Here is a 22,879-nt window from a genome sequence, read left to right on the forward strand (position 1 = left end):
CCCACAAGGTTGTCTGGAACATGCTGTGCAAAAGCAGGCAAGATCCCACGAGATTTTAAAACAAGAAATGGATAAGTATCTTTCCTGCAAAGTTACCTGAACAGAACTCGCTCCAGAATCTACCTGGATCAAAATGTAATAATTCCACCACTCACCAATCTCAGGCCACATAATGAATTTTCAAATACCAAGGCAATGTTGACGTCGTTTTTGTTTTCCCTTGGAGACAGGGTCTCACTGTGAAGTGTTGGCTGTCCTGGAATCTGCCCTGTAGACCAGGCTAGCCTCAAATTCACAGAGATCCACCTGCCTTTGCTTTCCATGTGCTGGGATTAAAGGCATGGGCCACCACTGCTTGGCCGGCAATATTGATTTCTATTGCCAATGTTCTGAATTCCCAGAGCCACATGCACTCTGATTGTTTTGTGTTAGGTCATGACCAGCCATCTTGCTCTGGCATGGGCGTGTGTGGTAGTGACAGTGTTTGTAGGCACCTGCTCTGCAGACATGTCCACTCCCTCATTATCAACAGCACCTCTAGGAGGTCATTTGGGGCACTTCAATCTGCAGAAGAGGAAACTGAGGCACAGAGTCAAACAACAAGTGAGGTTGTGGTGTTAGGGAGCACATGACCACACTCAGGCAGCATGGCTAGAAACAGCTGGTCTCCATGCTGTATCCCAGGCTTCTTAACAAGGGGATTGTGGGGTAGATTCCAGCCTGTGTCACTGGAGAGCGGGGACCATGGGCAGTGCTCAGCACCCGCATCTGGGACCTTTTACCTCCTAAATCATTTGTATAATCTTGCTTGGACACCACCCTTGGTTTCCTATGCTCAGCCTGGGTAGGCTCTCCGATTTTGCGAATTCCACATTTCCTTATGTCTAGGAATTGTCTTTCATTTGACAGAAGAATATTACCAAATTATACTTCAGAAGGATTTTATGGAAAGAGAATTTTCTAAGCTATGAGACAGTTGGGAAATTTGTTTTTTCCTCCTTCTGAGTGGCAGATAATTTGGTTGGGTATAGAATTCCTACTAAGCTTTTCTCCTCACCCAGTCTCAGGATTGAATTCCAACATTGACTGAAGACCCTTTTCCTTCTAAATTTATTTTTTTTAAGATTTTATTTTATTATATATGAGTACACTGTAACTGTCTTCAGACACACCAGAAGAGGGCATCAGATCTCATTACAGATGGTTGTGAGCCGCCATGTGGTTGCTGGGATTTGAACTCAGGACCTCAGGAAGAGCAGTTGGTGCTCTTAACCACTGAGCCATCTCTCCAGCCCCCCTTTTCCTTCTATAGGTATTGTCCTTCATACTAACCCTGTCTCTGTGTCTCTGTCTGTTTCTATCCCTGTGCCATTTCTGTTTCTCCCATCTGGGTTATTATGGTCATTGACTTAGTTAGGGTTTTACCGCTGTGAACAGACACCATGACCAAGGCAACTCTTATAAGGACATTTAATTGGGGCTGGCTTACAGGTTCAGAGATTCAGTCCATTATCATCAAGGCAGGAGCATGGCAACATCCAGGCAGGCATGGTGCAGAAGGAGTTGAGAGTTCTACATTTTCATCTGAAGGCTGCTAGCAGAATACTGGCTTCCAGGCAGCTAGGATGAGGGTCTTAAAGCCCACCTCCCACAGTGACACACCTACTCCAACAGGGCCACATCTTTTAATAGTGCCACTCCCTGGGCCAAGCATATACAAACCATAAAAGTCATGTTTGGCCTTCAAGAGACATTTCCTCCTGGAAGATGTGTTCTGTTAACTGTAAGATTATATACTTCTGTCTGCCTTCTAAATTGTTCTTCTGCAACTTCCTTTAATTTCTTTTTATCTTTTATATTTTATTTGTATATGCAGGTTGTGCTTGTGTGAATGTGGACCATGTGTGTAGAGGTGCCCTCGGAGGCAGGCATCAGATCCTCTGCAGATGGAGTTAGAGGTGGTTGTGAGCCACTCACTGGACATGGGTCTTGGGTGAATGGAGCTTGGGTCTTCTGATTGAGCAGCAGTACTCTTTACAGCTGAGCCTGAGCCCTGGGACTCCCCTTAAATAGAGGCTTCTCCTCTTGACACCTCTTCCTCCTGCTAACATCCCTTCTTTGTTTTCATTCTCTGACACTTTCAGACTCCCAGCTTGATCCCTTGTGCAAATGTGCAAATCTTGGTGGCTAACTAGTCCACCTGTGGTATTCTTTGTTACAGTATTTTGAATCCCAAAACACTGGTTCTTATTCTCTGCCTTCTATGGCTGGCATGCTGGCTATACACACACACACACACACACACACACACACACACACACACACACACACACCACTGAGCAAGCCAACTCTTTCTTTCTTTCTTTCCTTTTTTCTCTTTTTTCTTTTTTTCAGAGCTGGGGACCGAACCCAGGGCCTTGCGCTTGCTAGGCAAGTGCTCTACCACTGAGCTAAATCCCCAACCCTGCAAGCCAACTCTTGCCCCTGGAGATCTGTCTGTACACACACAGCCCCAGGGCATGACCTCCCCAACCCTTGGGGAACAGGTGAGGAAACAGACATGGAGGTACAAAATAGCCCAGACAAGGTCTCCCTCAAGCTGTTCCCAGAAGGTGGCGGACTGGGGGTCCAGGCTAGGAACCTCCACTGTGAAGAGTCAAGGTGGAATCCTGGTGGTTCTGCTGGTCCAGGCCTGGCCCCCACCATCCTTCCTACACAGGACCCCAGTGGACATGCTATGCATCTGGGAAGTCTTGTATATCAATATCTTTATCATTGCTGGGACAAAATACCTAACAAGGCAACATAAGGAAGGACGGAGAGATTGGGGTACAGTCTATCATGGTGGCAGCTGGACATTCTGTATGCATAGTCAAGAAGTGGGGAGATGAATGCATGGTGGTGCTCTGCTAGGCTTCCCTTTGTGTTCAGTGGGACCCCAGCCCATGAAACGTTGTCACCTATTCAGGGTGAGTCTTCCCATCTCAAATAACCCAACCTAGAAACTCTTCTAAGCGCCGAGCTTTTGTCTCCTAGATAACTCTAGATCTGCCTGAGTTCACAACCAGCCCTAACTATCACACCTTGTTTTCAAAGTGTGCTCCAAGGGCCTCAGGAAGAATTCAAGGTGGTACAGGTTCAATCAGTCCTTAAGGACACCTGTTTCTTGCCATTCTGTGGAGTCCCAACAGAGGATGTGGGACAGGAATGCTGTTTCTGGGGAGATTCACAAGCGGGTTCCACACAGACTCGCTTCTGAAGAGCACTGGTCAGGGGCTGCCACTGGAGAGGGGTTAGCATGGGCAGAGCAAAACTTCAAAACCAGCCTGGGAGTGGGGCCTGAAATCGGAGCCTCCCGCATGGGCCTCGGCTCCTATCCCAGTTCTCTGGAGTAGGAATCCGTACCAGTGACACTGACTGAAAACTCGAAATTGGATTTGCCTTTAGGGAAGGATCACTCTGCCATCGGATCCTGGCCTCTCACCTTCCTTCGCTCCCCCTGCGTCAGCTCAGATTCTACTTGACAAAGATTTCTTGTAAGGAGATGGGAGTGCTTGACCTCACCAGGAAACGAGGGAAAACCTGGAAGGACACCGAGATGGCCTCTCGGTGACAGAAAAGTCATGAGGCCTGTTTTACAAAGTTAACTGTCTATAGAGTCGCTCACACTCTGAGGCTCTGCTAAAATCCATGCTGAGCTGGGCAGACCCTTCTGCTTGGACTTCAGGACTTCTGGGCTGCAGCTGTGGGGTTTCCTTCTTCACTGCAGGCCAAGCTCCAGACACAGTACAGACTGGGTAGAAGGGGCCATGTGGGTTCTGGTAAGGGGTAGGGAATTCTGCTGCTTCATGCCTTCCTGGTTCTCAGGATCTCCAGCTCCAATGAGCAACAACGAGTATAATGTAAGCACACAAGACCAGACTACAGACACTACTGTGGGCTGAACCGAATCCTCCAAATATCTTTAAGGTCAGTGTGCTTAAAGTCTCATGAATGGAGCCCGGTTTGGAAACAGATGTGATCACAGTAAAATGAAGTCACACTGGCTGGGCCTGGGCCCCAAGTCTAGCATGGCTGGTGTCCTCAGAACTGGGGAATTTGGATGTCTACCCACAGACCACCTGTGTAGAAGGTGCAGGTGTCCCCTAGGGACACCTGGAACTCCCAGCAGCTGGACGGGGTTGAAAGGCTTTCCCTAGAACCATGACTGCAGACTCCTTGACTTCAGAGCCTGTTGTTGTAGCTGGTCTGTGGTGTTTGCCGCACAGCCACGGCCTGCACCACATACTTGGACCTGACCAAGCTCTGTTGGTATCTGGGGCAGGAGATTCTGATATGTGTGAACTGTTCCTCACATAGAGTGACCCAGTGGTGACGCAGTGTGTGTCCATCCCAGGGAGCTGAGCTGTGAGAAGGTGGCGACATGGTTTCTGATAGCACTGCAGTTCCTGGAGAACCAGGATGAAGTGTTTTCTAGTTTCTGGTCCAGAAATCGGCCCTAGCTGAATGATGCTGTAGTGTGTGCTGTATCCTTAATGTCATGTGACTCTAAGAACGAGAAATGCACATTCCTCAGCTCAGTTTAAAACATCTTCTCACATTGTTCCTAGAAAACGGAAACCAGCATCCTATGCATATGACAGCTCATATACCCATATGAGGCAGTCTAACAGCTCATTCCAGGGTCACCCTCCCAGGATCTGGTGCCCTGCAGAAAAGGTGGAGCCCAGGATCATCATATAACAAGCCCAACCAGCCACTCGGGCACAAATGCCCTCAAGAGAAGACAGACGGTCAGTAGTCAAATTATCAACTAAAAAGCAGTGTCTAATCCCACCAGGCCAGTCAAGGAGAGATAACAGGAAAAGGTCAGCTTTTCGGTGAACACTCTCAGGAGAATATCACCCATCTCCTTCACATTGGCAGGGAGACCATGAACGCACACCCGGAATCATCCAAGGGTCTCATCACAGAGCCAAAACTCAATATTCACAGCCTAGTGCCCCACATTATTTCTATTAGACTATGACCACGGGGGGACATAGGGGACAGAACAAGTGCACATTTGCCCTCCTCTCTCTGCCTCAACACTTTCCTGCTACTGAAGGTTCTTTTAAAAACATCACTTGAATAGCCATAAGCATAAAAAGCCAGTGTGAAAGTGTCTTTTATTTCTTCGTCCATTTGTCAAAATGGCCCCAGAGAAGGGATAGAGATATGGCTTGGTGACCAAAAGCATTTGCTTTCTAGGGGAACAGAGTTTGGTTCCCAATACTTATGATGGCTCACAAACGCCTGTAACTGCAGTTCCAGGAGATCTGATGCATGCACTCACATATGAATTATGTGCAGAGCCTTTGACAAGAGCCATCCCATACCAACCGGCAGGCACATGCTATCATCAGGAAACTTGGCAGGGGCAGGGAAGCAAGTGTGGTGCAGCTGTGACCACCAGCAGTGGGGTCCAGCTGTGATTGGCTGCTCCATGCCTGGGGTCAGTACAGGGAGAAGAAGAGTAGGGTGGGGCAAGGCATTCTGGGAAGAGGTTGGGACATGGTGGGCTAGAGAAGGGTGTTCTTGAAACCTTGAAAGGTTGGTATGGGAGGACAGTGGGGGTGGGGAGCTTAATCCTCAGTCTAATCCAAAGCTACAAATGGGTCTGTGCCTGGCATTGGCATGGGTGACTGTCCAGTCTTACGCATGGGGAAATCACTGAGGTGAGCATGGTGGGGACTCACAGACTGTGCAGGGGGCAGGTGAGGAAAGTAGGCTTTTTGTTGTAGGGAGAGAGTTGCAGCAGGGGAGAGCTAGACATGAAGAAAAGAGGGTTTTTTTCCAAACCCCTGGGAGGCAGCAGCTGGAAGGCAAAGGGACTTTGATAAATGAGGTTACAGTTTAGCTTAACCTAGAGACCTGACTGCAGGGAGGGGCAGTTCTGCTCAGGACATTCAGAGCCACCTTAAAATTGACTGCAGCAGGATCCATTTGGAGGGTTGGGAGACACAGAGACAATACCCAGGAACTACCCAACTCTCCAGGCTGCCAGGGTAGAAAAGCCTCAGCTTTTATGGGCCCTTCTGTGTTTTCTCATTTTAATTTCTATTTCATTAATTTCTGTTTATTGTCTCCCTCTTTCCAATTTATTTAACGACTGTGTGCTTCCCCTAAGACCTTGGTTAATACAGTTTTGACCTTAGTTGTTTTCCAATGTATTAATGTAAAACCATAAAGTTAAATACAGATCAGGCTGAACCTAACAATTTTTAAATCATTTGGTTTCTGAGCCTTTTATGATGTTCAATATAACATACCCCTTCCAGCTCATAGGAAACACAAGGTTACAGCTTTATGTGAGCCTATGTAGAGTACCAGCTTCTCGCTTCCAGAGTCTACCATCTGTGTGCCCAGCAGAGAACATGATCTGCACGGAGGGCTGCAGTTGGGGCTTGCCTGTGGTCTGGTGCAGGCTCGAGTTTTTTGTTTTGTTTTGAGATCATGTCTCTCTGCATACCCTTGGCTGTCCTGGAACTTACTATGTAGACCAGGTTAGCCTCGAATCCACAGAAATCCACCTGCCTCTGCCTCCCAAATGTTGGGGAAAGGAGTGTGACTTAGGCTCACTCTGGTTAAAAAAATTTTTTTACACTATTGCACACGTGCCAACATGTACATATCACAGCACATGTGAGGAAGACATGATAATTTTCAGGATAACTTTCTCTCCTTCCACCATGTGGGTTCTGGGTACCAAACTCAAGTTTTAGGCTTGACGGCCATTATCTCGCCCCCTGAGCCATCATCTCACTGGCCCTGCAGACTGAAGGTCTTGAGAACTTTCTGTGTATCTCCTAAGAAGGCAGGTCTTGTTGCTGAGTTCTTCATGTTTGATCTGACAGAGTTGAGAGGCCTCCCCTTGCTCAGTTTCCCAAGATGCTCCATTTTGTCTTAGTTCTTTCGATGTTTTCATTTCTGGGGACGTGGGCGGGGGACACTGAAGCACTTCCCTGGTGAGTCGTTTGCCACCTTGGTTTTTATTGTTAGAAGCACCTGTGTCCTACTCCTCTGACATGCTGCTTTTAACGATAGCTTCTGAGTTTTCTGCATGCACATTTGCCTCTTACAGCCAACGATCACTACCTCTGCTCTCCTCAGTACCTCAGGGCCTATGCAATGATGACTTTGTGTTCCTTGAGTGGCCCTTGTCTTAAATGTGGCTTGAACACAGCCAGGGGGTGCAGAGTCTTGAACAAGACTTCTGTTCAGAGACTTCTCAGTCCTGGCCTCCAAATCCAACACTTTTTCTTCCCAAGGTGCAGTGACCCATTAGTGACATCTGTGTAGGACACCTCTCTTTCCCTGCCCCCTCTACCTTTAAGTCACAGACAGGCCTCTTGGGTTACAATCTGCTGATTTAACTATTGAGTCTGATAAGGTCTTGGCCTCTCGGCTGAGGTCATGTGTAGAAGTCAGGGTTGCTCTAGCCTCCCATTCTGTTCATGCCAATTGTCTATGCAACCAGTTCATAGTCCCAGGAGTCTGACTTAAGTCCTCATTTTCCTTGGCTCTCCACAGCCTCCCATAGATGGCTAAGCCCACAATTCTCAGGATGATGTTGTAGAGTAAGGGTGTGGAGTTCTTCTTATTAAATGACTGAACTTTTGCAGTTAATTGGGAAGAAGGAGAAGGAGAGGAGGAAGTAGAAGTAGTAGTCAGGGGCTGTTACTTCCTTATCAATCCGCACAGCTGCCCAGGTGCCTCCAGACACATATTCTGTAGAACCGGCTCTACATGCTTAACAGGAGCTTCCTGGGGTGGGGTGGGGTGGGGTAGCTGCCAGTTTGTAGTTTGATGGGTAATTTGTTCCAAGCTTGGCTGGTTTATTTTCCAAGCCCCATCTCCCAGTCTTTTCTTCTTCAGGGGTCTGCCTCTTTCTACCCCCGGAACAGAGTAGGAAGCTGCTACCTCTCCAGGTGCCCGCCCTCCAAATCTATACAGTGCCTTTCCTCTTCCTCCATATAAGTGGCCCAGGCTATGCTCTCAAGACCATCTTCCAGGTACTACATCTTTTCTTTAGCAGTGTCTGATTCCTTTGTAACTTTGTACTCTACCCATTGAATCTTTTGTTTTAATGGCAACAATGTACTTCAATTTTGGAAGTCTGTATATATCTGCCTTTTCCTTTTTTTTTTTTAATTGTTGAGACAAGACTCTGTAGTCTGTGCTGACCTCAAATTGGCAACCCACTTACCACCACACCAGTGTTACTATGTATTTTTCTAACTTATGCTTTCTTGTTTCAAAATATAATCTCCTTGTAATTTTTATCCATTTTCTCTTTTAAGCACTTCATAGAGAACATTTGAGGGTCTCTTAAAACATCTACATCTATCATCCTGTCCTGTGTGTGTCCCTTGGCCACACCCATCAGCTCTCAGCAGTGGCTGGCTCCTCACTCACTATGTATTTTGTCAATTTCCACATGAAATAATCCTCAGAGGGGGCCTTTCGATCTGGAAGGATTCTGATGGCCCACAATGCAGAGGGAAATGTCCTGAGCACGTCCACACTGGCTAGGGAGCACCAGGACAGAGCTGGCCCTCCCTTTCTTTGAGTAACCAGTCAGCTGAGGTCCTGTGGGGGCCATTCCCATGCATATGAGTCACGTGCTTCCTCAGAAGGCTGCTTTTTCAGGATGATCTGGAATCACCCTGCCACTGAGGCAGGGGCTCATCTTGAGCCCGACTGGAGTCTTGTCAGATCACTGTATATGAAACCAGTTCCCTTGTTGGGCATCAAGACGTCTCTGTGGCTTTGGCCAAATGTTGACAGGAGGCACAGGTTTTTAAAATAAGTGTTGGGAAGCAATGAGGGGAGCAGAAACCAGGCTCACCTGGCTGGCCTCTGGGCTCCAGGTAAAGGATGTCTGTCTGAGGCTCAGGTCCCGGGGAGAGGCGAGCAAAGAGCTATAAGGGAAGACGGAAGCATCACAGGTGTGGCTTTGAGGTAGGGCGTTTCTCCACAAGTTCCTCCCATTGTAACAAAGAGCCATGAGGAAGGTTCTGGTACAAAAGGAGGAGGGTAGAGATAGCCACAGTCACCTGGGGTTGTGACAGGAAGGCCCAAGTGCTCCAGCCCAGCACATCGAGTCGGGAGACACGGCTCAGCAGCTAAGAGAATATGCTGCTCTTAAAGAAGACCCAGGTTCTGTTTACAGCACCCATACAACAACTCATAATTGCCTATAATTCCAGTTCCAGGGAATCCATTGCCTTCTTCTGGCCTCTGCGGGCACAAGTTATACATATGGTGCACATATGTACACACAGTCATCACTCATGAGAAAAAAATCTAGAAAGCACAGCAAAACAAAAAGCAGGGTTTACACACAGCTGAGACTGCAGATTGCTGCTCTAGGTCCCTGAACCACTGACCTCATCCAGGAGTCTGGAAAGCACGAGTTAGAACCTAAAAACCAGGGGTTGGACAGATGGCTCAGTGGTTAAGAGCACTGACTGCTCTACCAGGGGTCCTGAGTTCAAATCCCAGCAACCACATGGTGGCTCACAGACACCTATAATGTAATCTGATGTCCTCTTCTGGTGTGTCTGAAGACAGCTACCGTGTACTCATAGAGAGAACATAAATAAATCTTTAAAAAAAAAATCTAAAAACCAGCACTCAGCCCCACCCCAGAGCAGGACTTGACTGTGTCACTGAACGAAATTGGTGGGGCATGGGAGGAGGTGGGGGGCAGAATCCTCAACTTCCTGATTCTCCTGCCTCAGCTTCCAGATGTTGGGATTACAGTTGCCTACCACCATACCAGGTGGTTTTTGGAATCCTTAACAACCCCCAGATCAGGGGTTGGGGATTTAGCTCAGTGGTAGAGCGCTTGCCTAGGAAGCGCAAGGCCCTGGGTTCGGTCCCCAGCTCCGGAAAAAATAGAACCAAAAAAAACAAAAAAAACAAAAAAAAAAAAAAAAACACAACCCCCAGATCATTCTCATGAGTGAATGGGTGCTCTGGTTCTGGCCTTCAGGTATCATTGAATCTCAGGTGTCACCTCCTAGCAGGTGGATTAGAGCTGGACCAGCTTGGCACAGAAGTGAACCAGGACTCCTGGGGCTGGGAAACATCTCAGTGTCTGGGTACAACTAGGTATCAGCTGTCCTGCCTGTGGGTACCCCGTGTCCAGAGCATAGGCCAAGAGCTGGAGGAACCACCCATTTGTACCTCTACTCATCCCCATGGAGTCAGGTCACATGACAGCAGGGGCAGGCTACTCCATGCCACTGCTCTAGCTCAGGGTCCAGGTCCTCCTCTGGTTCAGAGGCAGTGGTCTGACTTACAAGGGGCAAGCGAGTGGCCTTAGTGTAAGACTCAGGCAAGCTACTTCCCCATCCAATTCAACGGTAACAGAGCCACTGAAGGCAATGACTCAGTGACGTGCAAAGCTAGCAGTAATCCCACCTTTATAGAATAATCACTCCAAGTTCTTGTCCTGTGCCCTGGGGCAGGGAACTCCGCACACCTCTGATTACAGGATCGCGGTGGGTAGAGCCGTTGCTAAAGGGTGGGTGTGAGATTGTTTACACAAGGAGTTGACTCAGTTTGGAAGCAGGGTGGCAGGCACGGGTGACTCAGGCGCTGCGGTGTGATTTGGATCAGTTTCCACACATCCCTTCGAAACTGCACTCTGAGAAAAATTATGGCAGAAGTCCCAGGATAAATATGCCATTCACTGTCATGCTGGGAACTACAAGTGGTGGTGAGGACTGGGGTTGATGGCTACACAGGACCACTGAGATCGAACCAATCACTGTCAGCCAGAATTGGGACCAAGAGTTCCAGGTGATCTAAGATTTCCAGAGAACCATCGATAGATAGGTTCCTCTTATGACATGGTTTGGAAGAAGTGGTTAAGAGGCAAACATGGAAGTCTGTGTGCCAGGCTGGGTTTTGGTTGGCTAAGTACTGGACACTGGGAAGACAGTGGGGCTGTACCCAGTCTGTGAGTATGACTAAGTCCAGCAGGTTGAGGTGGGACATCTGTTTCATGAGGAATGGAATGGGGGCTGAATGCAGCCATAGGTAGCACAAAATCGGTGTTCTAACCAGGCCGTCTCTACAGCACCGTGGCCATGAGGCATGGATACTGGGATGGTGGTGGATTCCTCAAAAATGCAAGTGGCAGGGAGAGACCAGCCCTAGTGTCTACACAGATAGCTTCCAGACACCTAGGTTTTGGTTTGGTGAAACCCACTTTAGACTTCTACAATCCAGGCCATCCTTTGTGGTGACTTGTTCCCATAGGCCCAAGGACAGAGTCAAGCAAAAGCTCAGGAAGTGTTTAGACCCCAGATGCTAATGTCTGCAGTCCTTCCCAGGGGACCCTTGGACTCTGAGCGCTCCCTGTAGAGGGATAGTGGCTGCAGGCTGTGTGGTAGCCAAGGATATGCTACAACACGTTGCCTTTGTTCCTGTCAAGTCGGTCTGTGCATGAGAGCACTGTGCCAGAGTAGCGCCCAACTCTGGAGGGGGTAATGAGGACAGAAAGTAGTGTTTCAGGCCTAACCACCAGACCCATGTATATTTTGGCTGCAGAGGCTGCTTAGAAATCTGGCTGCTGGGGTTGGGGATTTAGCTCAGTGGTAGAGCGCTTGCCTAGCAAGCGCAAGGCCCTGGGTTTGATCCCCAGCTCCGAAAAAAAAGAAAAGAAATCTGGCTGCTGCCACATTCGAGGCCTGTAGGTTCTCAGTTTAAGTATGGACATCCAGCCACTTTAGGGGGACACAAATCTGAAAGCATGGATCTGTTTCCAGCAGGGCAGGGATGGGCTCTTAGGAGGGCTGCCTGAGCCCACAGTAAGCAGCTCCCAGCAGCTGCCTGAGGACCTAAATTGTACCTTAGACAGTGGATGCATCCCTCAAAGACAGCAAATGTGGCCTTGTCTGCAAAAGGGGTTGTTGTTGGCATCGCTAAGTGTGAGTGTGGAGATGAAAGGGTTCTGCATTGAGAAGCCCTAAATCCAGGAGACAGTGTCCCCATGACAGGCACAGCCAGTAGGTAGAGAGTGATGGCAAGACTAAGACTAAGAACCATCAAGAGAGAGAGGTCAAGGGAAGGAAGCTACCGGTACCTTATCTCGGAGCCTGCAGACCTGCTGTCTGTCATGCCAGCCCAAGGAAGTAAGAAATTACAGAAGGAAGTAACAAGTAGAGGGCCAGTGGTGAGGTCTGGCAGCCGCTGCTCCCTGCAGAGCCACTGTTGGCTTCAGAGAGGACGGTTTGAATGGCTCTGGTGGGCCACTTACCTCCACGAGGGGCCTGCAGGCAGGAGTCTGATCATGGGGAGTCATCAGTATTCACATGGGACCCAATGAATGCCATTCTGAGAGACATATCTGAAGGGTATACCCATCACCATATCACTCGAGCTTTGCTTTTTATCCTCAGTCCTGTGTCCTTTTCCTGCTTGGAACTAGGACTCAGTTTTGGGGGCAGGAGTAGCCATGATGTAAGCATCAAGTGCAATGCTACATGGCAGGGATTCGGAGGGGGTCGGTCCTGGAAGATCTCCACCATCCTTCTGGATTCCGTGTGCCACAGAGAGCCCACAATGTAGGGATGCTGTTTCTCGGCCGTGGTTTTGAAGCATGCGGAGACAAAGAACTCAAGTCTCTGATAGTCAGACGGAATTCTCTCCCATGCAAGAAAGACAAGATCTCAGCACAGGAAAATCCCCGCTGCCAACTTATTGATGGCCCTGCCAAGAAGAACTCAGCTAGTGTCTCCTGGCCAGGCAAGAGCCCCCGCAGGAACGGAAGTGCTGCCAGCTCCCACCAAACTTCTCTGCCCCCAGGCAGCCCACCTCTTCCGCACAGAGTACCTGGGCTCGTGGGTGGCTGTGATTTTTCGACTTGGAAAGCAGTGTGGCTCTGGAGCTCCCTGCTTCTCTTTGAGTCACTGGTTTCCATCTGTTACCGCAGCATCAGCCAGCGTTCTGAGAGAGGAAACAGCCTTCAGTACCCAGGCTGCCAGCCACAAGTCCATCGCAGAGGAAAAGGCCTCTGGGAAGAAGGGTGGTTGGCCTTGAAGGTGAAGGTGCTGGATATAACAACCAGGTCCTAAAAACAGCTTCCCCTAGCTGGAGTCTCAGCCTAGCCTGACACCTAGGGTTCCCAATAGCCCAGAGAACAGACTCATGTTACCCAGGATGCCATAGTGGCAGTAGGTCAGAATAAACTGTGTTCACTGAAAACAACTAAGAACGTAATAACCAACAGAACCAACGTCTAAAATGCAATAAACAAGGCTAGAGAGATTGCTCAATGGTTAGAAGCATTAACCACTCTTCCATGTTTGATTCCCTGAACCTACACGGCAGCTCAAAACCACTTATAACTCCAGTACTAAAGGATCTGACACCACCTTCTGGACACTGTGGGCCCAGGCACACACATAGTACATAATAAACACCTGATGAAAGTCATAAGAAGTATGTGGCCCAGAGAGAAGGGAGCCGAGCAGGAGTGTGGAACAGGAGAGCTGGGGAGCACTTGTACTTTGTCCTGGGGGCTCCGAATGCTATGAGTCTGACGTCGCAAGTGGAAGAAATCAGCAGGGTCATTTTATCTCTCTAAAGAGGGTGAGCGTGAAACCTGTGTGTCCTGCCACATGTGGACACAGTTTGGGCCTGAATGATCTTGAGGGTAGATTAAAGGACCTCCAGGAGGTCCTCAGGAGCCCTTGGTCCTCTCCAAGGGAATCTCTCCATTCTCACACTGCAAAATATGCTTGCAGATCAGACTTCATCACAACGGCCACAGCCCGTACAAAAAGCCACCCAGACAGACAAAATACCATGAGTGCATGTCACAGAGCAGTGGAGGCTGGCTTCAGACACCAGTCCTCATGTTCCCTTTGGTCCCCAAAGAACCAGTGGCTCCACCATTGTCTTACAAGCAGAGCCTCGCCCTCTGCAGGAGGAAATGACCACTGTTACCTGCCAGGGTCTATCCAAGCTTCCCTCTTGATTCCGAGATGTTGGCTGCCAATTTTGTGGAGTGTGTGGGCGGGAACAAGAAGACTGGGGACAGACAGAACATCCCTCCGGCTCTCCTTGCTCCTCTCTCTCACCACCATCCCCCTAAAAATGCAAACTGATTTAATGTGCCTGGATATTCATTTTGGATGATCACAAAATATGGATAATAATGACAGGCCCTGGTTTGCCTCTGTGGATGACTTCTCTCTCACTGCTTCAATTCCATCCACCCTCAAATACAACAGCTCCTTTTATTGTGATCAGTTAGGTCTTTTAAGATTCCCCAGGGACCCGAACTAATAACAGGTTAACAATAGCACAGACCAATATCCTTAAACGATGAGGTCACTAACAGTTTGCAGGGTGTGGCAGTAACTGGGAGGTGCCTTTGGAGGCTGGGTCTAATACGTCCTCCCATGGAGTTCCTACACTTAGCTGAGAACACAGCAGGGAAGAAGGGGTGAATCGGAGTTCCCAGAACATGGGGCTTCACAGCTCTTCCCTACACGGTAAGCCCACAGTTGCTAAACAGCTTCTATGCATAGCAACCAGTGCCCAAAACCCAGGTTGCATCTAAGGATCATTGACTGCAAGGACAGGATGGTCTAGGGTGACCTCAACAATGACACACCTGAGATCCACCCATCTATTCATCCATCCACATGTCCATCCATCCATCTGTCTGCCCACCTACCTACTTGCTTGCCCATCTGTCCATCTGCCCATCTGCCCGTCCATTCTATCATCACCTACGCAGTCATCCAACTATCTCACCAAATAATATTTTTCTACTGCACGATTGGCATTATCCTACCCATTTATCCACATCCTCCCTCATTTTAACTGTTTCTTCTACATCTTCAATAACATTTCTGGGAATCAGTTGTCTTCACCAAGTCCTCTGTAGACATGTAATCTCAGTGATCCTGGTAACAGGGACTGATAACTCCCATCTCATAGATGTGGAAACCAAAGGTCAAAGAGACTTCCCCAAGGTCATCCAGTTAGAGTTTGTGCCCAGACAGACCCGTCCAACACCAAGTGATCAGCTTGAACACCTCCCCTTCCATGAAAGCATCTGACTTGTCATTAAACCATCCCCTCCCTGTGCCCCTGTGGGTTTTCACACCCCCGATAGCATACCATCCCCAAGAGTAGTGACACTGCCTACTGCTTCCCATACTGGAGGCTCTCAGAGAAATCCAGGATGTAGAGTTCAGCATTGCTCTTGGGCTTAGAGCACACACAGGGCTTACACCCACCACCTTCTCCCCAACTCCCTGAGGAAGCACAAAACCCATGACTTTTAGTTACATGCATCAGAGAAGAACTACACCGGGCTGGAGAGATGACTCAGCGGCTAAGTGCGCTGGTTGCTCTTGCAGAGGACCTGGATTTGGTTTTTAGCACCAATATGGTTTCTAGCTCACAGCTCTCTGTAACACCAATTCTGACAGGGATTTGGCGCCCTCTTCTGGCCTCTATTGGCACTGCACACATTTGGTACACATACACATAAGATAAAAATAAATGAATCTTTAAAAAAATATCTAAGCAACAACAGCTGATCCCTATGGAGTTGGGTGAGAGGGTCAAGTGGACGGTGAAGGGCAGAAATGGCTGTAATGAGGAAATGGTAACCAGAACCCATGAGACATGCCTTTCCCCAACGGGAGACAACTCATGCCAGCCATTGGTCCTAAAGTTTCACATTCTCCAGAGTGAACACCTACACTCTCATTTACAGAGGAAGACACTGAGGAACAAGGACATCACACGTGAGACCGAGGCTGCATAAGCACAGGGTTGGGGCCAGCCTAGCATTTCAACCTGCTTGAATTATGCACTCCGTTCCTGCCAATCAAGCTCATCTCTGTGTTCCCAGCAACTGTCAAGTGCTTGAGCATTGGTGTGCTAACAGGCGTTCCCACAGCCTTCTCAGAAAGTGTGATAATTCTCCTTACATAACCCGGGCCCTGCCTATGATCCTCCTACTTAAGAACAAAATCAAGCCCTGCTCAGTTTTAGACTGAGACATACACAGAGTAACTGGCTGAACCGTATGCTTAAACAAAACCAGTTCCAAGATGGCAAGACAGCTCGGTGGGTAAAGGCATTTGCTGCTAAGCCCAACCTGAGTTTGATCCCCAGAACCCGGATGGTGAAAGGAGAGACTTATACCCTCAGGTTGTCCTCTGACCTCCATGTGAGCACAGGAGTGACCATGTGCATGTGCCTGTATACACATATATAAAATAAATATAGTTTATAAGATAATAAAAATGTAAAACTTACTTCTTACCATGAGAAGTGGAAGATAAGACACCCAGCTCTGATCCAACTAAGTCATGTCTCCTTGGCCAAACTCAGTGAGGTACGGAGGTCATGCCTGGGTTCGAATCCCATCACTGAACTGTGAGGTTTCTTGGGTCCTGGCCTCCTTTGGGCAAAACCATTTAAAGAAACTGTGTCATCACAGGTGTCTGTGGGACCAGGAGTGAAGACACGTGTCTCTGTGTTTACAGTAGTTTGGTTTTATTTTGTGTGTGCCCCTCTGTTATTAACCTTAACCCTGAGGCCTCACTCAGAACTGAGAGGACTTGGGACATGTGAAGTAGGCTGGTCTGACCCTAAGGCTTTCTCCAGAGAGGTCAGCACTCACCAGTGAGGATGATGGGAATAGTGCCAAGGAAGGTCCAGGCAGCCACCTACCCCAGCCATCCTTACCCTTGAGATCTGCTGAGTGAGTCCTTGGTTCCATTGTCTCCCCGTCTCTCTGCATCTCAGAAAAATGTCTAGAAGTGTCAGAGCTGAGCACTGTGGGCCATGCAAAAACACTTTGGGATTGCAGGTATAAAAGCACACACCGTGTGGCTGGAGAAATGACTCATTGGTTAAGGATACAGACTGCTCTTCCAGAAGACCAAAGGACCCTGGTTCTGTTCCCAGCAACGTGGCAGCTCAGAACCATCTATAACGCTACTTCCTGGGAAGCTAATGTTATCTTTTGTCACCCGCAGGCACCAAGCATGAAGAAGATACATGGACATTCATACAGGAAAAGCACCCATACAAATAAAAATTAAATTAAAAAAAGAGAGAGACCAAACTTCTTCTCCACCTTGTAGACTGGTGGTCTCAGCACAATTATACCCAATGTTCTCACCTGAGTGTAAGGCACACTCTATAACCCTACACAAGAGGAAACATGCATTCTCACAGGTACTTGAAAACACTGTCTAGTTGGGAATGGTGGGAAGCATTGTTAATCTTAGCACTCAGTAGACAGAGGCAGGCAGATTTCTGAGTTCAAGGCCAACCTGGTCTACAGAGTTCCGATACACTGAGGCTACACAGAGAGACTCTGTCTCAACCAAATACATACATACATACATACATACATACATACATACACACACACACACACACACACACATACATGCAAACAAAAAGTTAAAAGGCAAACTGTCTAGTGCCATAGAGGTACCAGAGGGGGGTGAGGAGGTAAGAAAGAAGGGAGAGGGGTTGGGGATTTAGCTCAGTGGTAGAGCGCTTGCCTAGGAAGCGCAAGACCCTGGGTTCGGTCCCCAGCTCCGAAAAAAAGAACCAAAAAAAAAAAAGAAAGAAAGAAAGAAAGAAGTGAGAGAGACAGAGAGGGAGAAGGAGGAAGAAAGGGGGACTCAGAGAGACAAAGAGGAGAGGAGGAGAAGCGGGGAGAAGGAGAGAGCAGAGGAGAGAGGAGATGGAGGAGGAAGAGAGGAGGAGGAGGAGGAGGAGGAGGAGGAGGAGGAGGAGGAGGAGGAGGAGGAGGAGGAAAGAGAGAGGACAGGAAGATAATTTGCAGTTAAACTTCAGCCCCATGACTTGTTTCTTGCCTCCCTAGGAAAATGGAAAATCCCTGGAGAAAAGCCAGCCCGTGCCTCTCGCCTGACAAAGAGCCACTGGGGAGCTGTCCATGGTGTCAGTGAGCCCAGCCTTCCCCTTGCCCCTGTTCCCACTCAAGGACAGGGGCCATCAATCCTGGCCCTCTTGTCTTTTCAAATGCCAAGTCTTTCTTAGCAGTCCGAGCCAATATTCAATGCATAGTGCCTCCTTCCATTTTAAAGGTATACGCCCGTTAGCCACTGAATACTTTAACTTGTAATGAACTGGCTCTCAGGAGTGTCTGTCCTCAGGAAGATCATTTTGGTTTTTACAACCAAGAGATAACATGAACCTACTGAGTAGGGACCAGGGATGCAGCCCACCCAGACAATCACCACCACACAAACATCATGCACTATATTCTACATTCTGCTCTGGCCCACGTGTTCCCTGACTCTAACAGCATTTGATAGAAAATACAGACTCATTGTCCCCATGATCCAGTCCCCATGGCCTTTTCTGGACACTCCTTGGCACTGCTGCCCCAAGACATTTGCACTGGTTGAGCCTTAGACACTATTATTCATCCTTCTTTTCACTTCAGGCTTTCCTGATGTGTTAGTCGGGGTTCTCTAGAGTCACAGAACTTGTAGAACGTCTCTCCATATTGATGACTTATTGTGATGACTTAATCTGTAGTCCAACTAACCCAACAATGGGCAGATGTGAATGGGAAGTCCAAGAATCTAGTCGTTGCTCAGTCCCATGAGGCTAATTGTTTATGCTGGTCTCCTGTAGAAGCAGGTTCCAACAGGTGTGCTGGCAAGTAAGCGGAAGCAGTTGAAGAAGAGTTGGTCTTCCTTCTACCAATGTCCTTATGTAAGCCTCTAGTAGGAGATGTGGCCCAGAGTAAAGGTGTGTACCACCAGCCTGGATCTGGGACTTGCTTTGTCCTAGGTTGACCTTGAACTCAAAGATCTCCTTGCCTCAGTCTCCTGGTGTCAAAGGCGCGTATTACCTTGCCTGGGCCTAAGCTTTTCATGGCTACTATGTGTCAAGATCTCCATGCCAAGATCTGGGTCAGAAACCTGTGTCTTCCAGCCTCAAGATCTGGATCACAGGTGAGCCCTCCAATTCCGGATTGTAGTTCATCCCAGATACAGTCAAGTTGACAACCAGGAACAGCCATGACACTGAGAAGTCACTGCTACACAAGGCCCTCTCTGGGCACCTTTGAAAATGCCAAGACCGTCAACCCCTACTTTGATCTGCTTTCTCCTGAACACTGAACACTGCTGAGAAGTGTGCATATGTCGATTACTGACAGCAACGTAGCAGCCTCTCCTCAAATCTGGGCATTTCACCCCAAACCTTGGGGGATGTGGAGACAGCAGGCTGCCAGTGCAAAGACAATTGGGGGCTGCAGGTGGCACCTCTAGGGCCCAGGACAGTGACCAGCCTGGGTCTGAGCCTTCACTGGACTCTAGAAATTAACTCTCTGTCTCTGCTCCTCTGTTCTTCACCAAGACATGGGGACCACAGAGCTCTCGGCACACCTTCCTCTGGGCAGCACCTTGTACCCAGAGCATGGCCAGGAGCACATTGGACAGTGGATGTTATAAAAAGTTTAACAAGACTTGGTATACCACTTCAATGTGGAACACATCAGGGCAGGGCCACCCAGAGGCAGGATGGAGGCAAGGAGGTGGCAGAAGAGACGATGGCTGACCTGCTGCGTGTGTATCCCCAAGAGGACACTCAGAGCCCACACTATAACTGAGTTTGCATATTTGGAACAAAATACATACATATATATATATATATATATATATCTTCTTGGGATTTAATCTGGTTGGTTGAATAAAAATTCAAGTGAAAATTTATTGGGTTTACATGAAAGAAAGAAAATGGACTCAGCTAGTCATGCAGACAGCTGGGCCAGTCTCTGCTCTGAGCCCAGCCTGCCTTCTTCTCTCAGCTCTGCACATAAGCATCAGCACATGGGCAGAGTGGCCCTCCCAATCATCTCTCTCAGGGGTGAGCTACCTCAGGGCTAACACTGGGCTACAGAACTGATGCTGGGGCCCTCCCCAAAAGAGCTCACAGAGGGACAGCAGGAGGCCCTCGGAGATAAGCTTCGTGGTGAGTAGAGTCTAAGAGGCACCAATGGACACAGCAGGTGTCTCAACATACAACATTGCATTCATGTATGCCCTCAGGCCTTCCACAGCTGGCGATGGTGACATCACGGGCTCCATTACCATGTGGTAAAGAGCTGAGTGAACCATGTCCCATGCATCTGCCAAAAGCATTAGCTAAGTGCATAGGATCCATGCTGTATCACAAATCTGGTGGTTGGCTAAACTTGAATTAAAGTTTCTTCCTTTCAGTTGGGTGGTAGTGGCACGAACCTTTAACCTCAGCGCTCGGGAGGTGAAGGAAGGCAGATCTCTGAGCTTGAGGCCAGCCTGGTCTACAGAGCAAGTTCCGGGACAGCCAAAGCTACACAAAGAAACCCTGTTTCCAAAAACCAAAATGGCCCCAAGGCCCATAGCCAGCCAGACCCTGAAGGGTATCTAGTCCTCTTAGGTTCTGTCTTATCCCCACCCTTCACAAGGCAGCTAGGACTCTTCCTAAGGAGGGCGGGAAAACCCAGAAGGAAGGAGCTATAACTGAGCTACATGAACTGTGGAGCAGGGGGTCTGGCAGGGTACCTGGGAGGTCCTGGGACAAAGGTCCCTTTATTTCCTGGGCACAACAGCAAGGCCTGGGAAAACACCATGAAGAATATTTGTACTTAGAATGTGTATTTAAACTCCTACTTCAGCCTACTGAGCTGTTGAGGCATCCAAGGGGTTGTGTGGGCTAGACCCAGGGCTGTGGCCTGCTTTAGTCAGTCAGAGCTTCCAGGATCCACGCTGTAGGCTCCAGGGAGACCTGACCCAGAAAGTGAGGTGCTGTGGGGCCTCATACTTGCTATGCCTTCCTTTCACGGTCTCGCAAAAAGATGAGAGCCACCTGATTTCCCCTTGGACCAAGGATCCAGGGGGACCTTGGACCAAGGACACCAGGTTGGGTCAAGTGTCCAGCCCCTAACACCAGGCATTCATACCAATGGGGCTGACAATATAACACCCAGTCAGCACATGGCAGGATGGAGAGCACGTTGTGCTTAGTGTGGGAGCCACAGGGATCCTACCGAAATGCAGACTCTGAGACCACCCAGCAAGCAGGGAGGCTGCTCAATCATCCTCCCTACACCAACACTGTTAAACATGACAAGGTGACACCCTGACCTGGTCTGCCTTCCCCGACAAGCATCCACATACCCAGCCTGTCATCTGTTCTCATCAGATCGAGAGCATAGGATGCTCTGGCCAGGACCCGGGATGGGGAGTTAGGTGTCTCCCGCTACCAACTCTGGTCACTCTGATGGCCTCAGGGAGGCCAGTCAGGCTGGAGCCCCAAGGATCACCATACTCCAGCTTCCTCCCTTCCCTCTGCACCGTCTTTGCAAACTGGTCAAGTTTATATCATTCCGCAGATTCCCTGAAACTGACTCATCTTTTGAATTAAGTAAATTAGTCTCTCTCTCCTTTAAAATTCAAACGCGTAGCCGGGCAAGGAGTTTCGTTTACTCCCATTTTTGTGAAATACTTTTTTAGAAATATGACCAACTTCTTTGCAAAATCACACATGCTTCAGCTCCGATGACCTGATTTTTCGTGAAAACGTAGACAAGCTCACACGGTAAGATTGTGGAGTGCTTGTGAGAAAACTCCAAGAAACTAAGACCAGAGTCTTATGACCTCAGTTTCTTCAAAAAAACGTTTTTCTTGGATGATGTTCTCATGCCCCTCCCAGGTGTAGCAAACAGGAATTAGTTATTAGTTATTAGTTTTTAGGAATTACTTCATATTATTCAACACCTGGCCAGTGTTTAATATGTTTGAGCCACTGGCTGCTTGTCTGCCTCCTGGGGCTTGCCCTTCACATGCGGTTTGCCCTTGTGACTGTACACGCTACTCACACGGCTCCTCTCAACCCTCAGGGTCTAAGTTGTCCGATGCCCTGAAGAAAGTCGGCTACTGCGTGAGACTTCAGTCTACCTCATTTATCAGCTCCCTTCTCCCAGATCCTCCAGAGCGGTAAACAATCAAATTCTCAGCCAAACTCCATTTATGGCCCCCACTCCTTGATCAATGCCTCTTAGGTTAGTAATGTATTGCTACCAATGAGAGAAGACACCTGCACCATTTGTCAAAAATGCGCGTAAGTAGAAGATGAAAATGTATGGCATCGACAGCCAGTTGTAGCTTCGTGTGTGTGTGTGTGTGTGTGTGTGTGTGTGTGTGTGTGTGTGTGTGTGTGATGGCCTCTTGAAGGTCACTAGGTCAGAAATGGCCACCAGCTAGACAATACAGTTGTTGACTCTGCCTGGGAAGCTGGAGACAGTGGCAAGGGGGCAGGTCCCACACTTTATAGATGAGGGGTGCATATGTCACAGAGTCCCTTCCCCTACAAAACATGTGGTAAGGCTCCTGCCTATAATGACTCCTTCAGTCCCTACCGGATTCCCATACCCACCTCACAAGCGAAGAAATTAAAGCTCGGATAGGCAGATGATGTCCACGGGGAAGAGTGAAGTTAGAGAGGAACCCAGCTGGTCAATGGCCACACTCTTAATGAAAACAGGGGAGCTTGGCCAGACAGGGCTTCCCTGGGGACATAGCTAGAGTAGCAGCTATAAAGGGGTTGCCTCTGGCAGATGGCGGGATCAGGGATAGTATTCAACATCTCATAATCCATAAATCAATAAACTAGACACATAGGACACCTGGGACAAAAAGCCCAGTGACTGAAGCACTGAATTTAGAAGCCCTGACTGGGACTTGATCAGGTCGTAGGCAGTGTGGATCAGATCAACACCCTGAAGAATGGATAGAGGGAAGGTCCGGCTCGTGGGTTG

General features: G+C 48.7%; 1 protein-coding gene across 3 annotated transcripts in view; it reads right to left on the bottom strand.

Moving 5' to 3' along the window:
- Nucleotides 1-22,879, bottom strand: part of Galnt9 (polypeptide N-acetylgalactosaminyltransferase 9) — a 78,470-nt gene that overhangs the window by 47,156 nt on the left and 8,435 nt on the right. Inside the window, exon 2 of one of the 3 annotated variants that reach the window (XM_087578562.1) lies at nucleotides 12,889-13,002. Within the exon in view, the coding sequence (XP_087434688.1) occupies nucleotides 12,889-12,976 (88 nt within the window). The 5' untranslated portion in view covers nucleotides 12,977-13,002. 3 annotated transcript variants of the gene reach the window in all.

This window comes from Rattus norvegicus, chromosome 12 (assembly GCF_021556685.1).
Source record: "Rattus norvegicus strain SHRSP/BbbUtx chromosome 12, alternate assembly SHRSP_T2T, whole genome shotgun sequence".
NCBI classification, from domain to species: domain Eukaryota; kingdom Metazoa; phylum Chordata; class Mammalia; order Rodentia; family Muridae; genus Rattus; species Rattus norvegicus.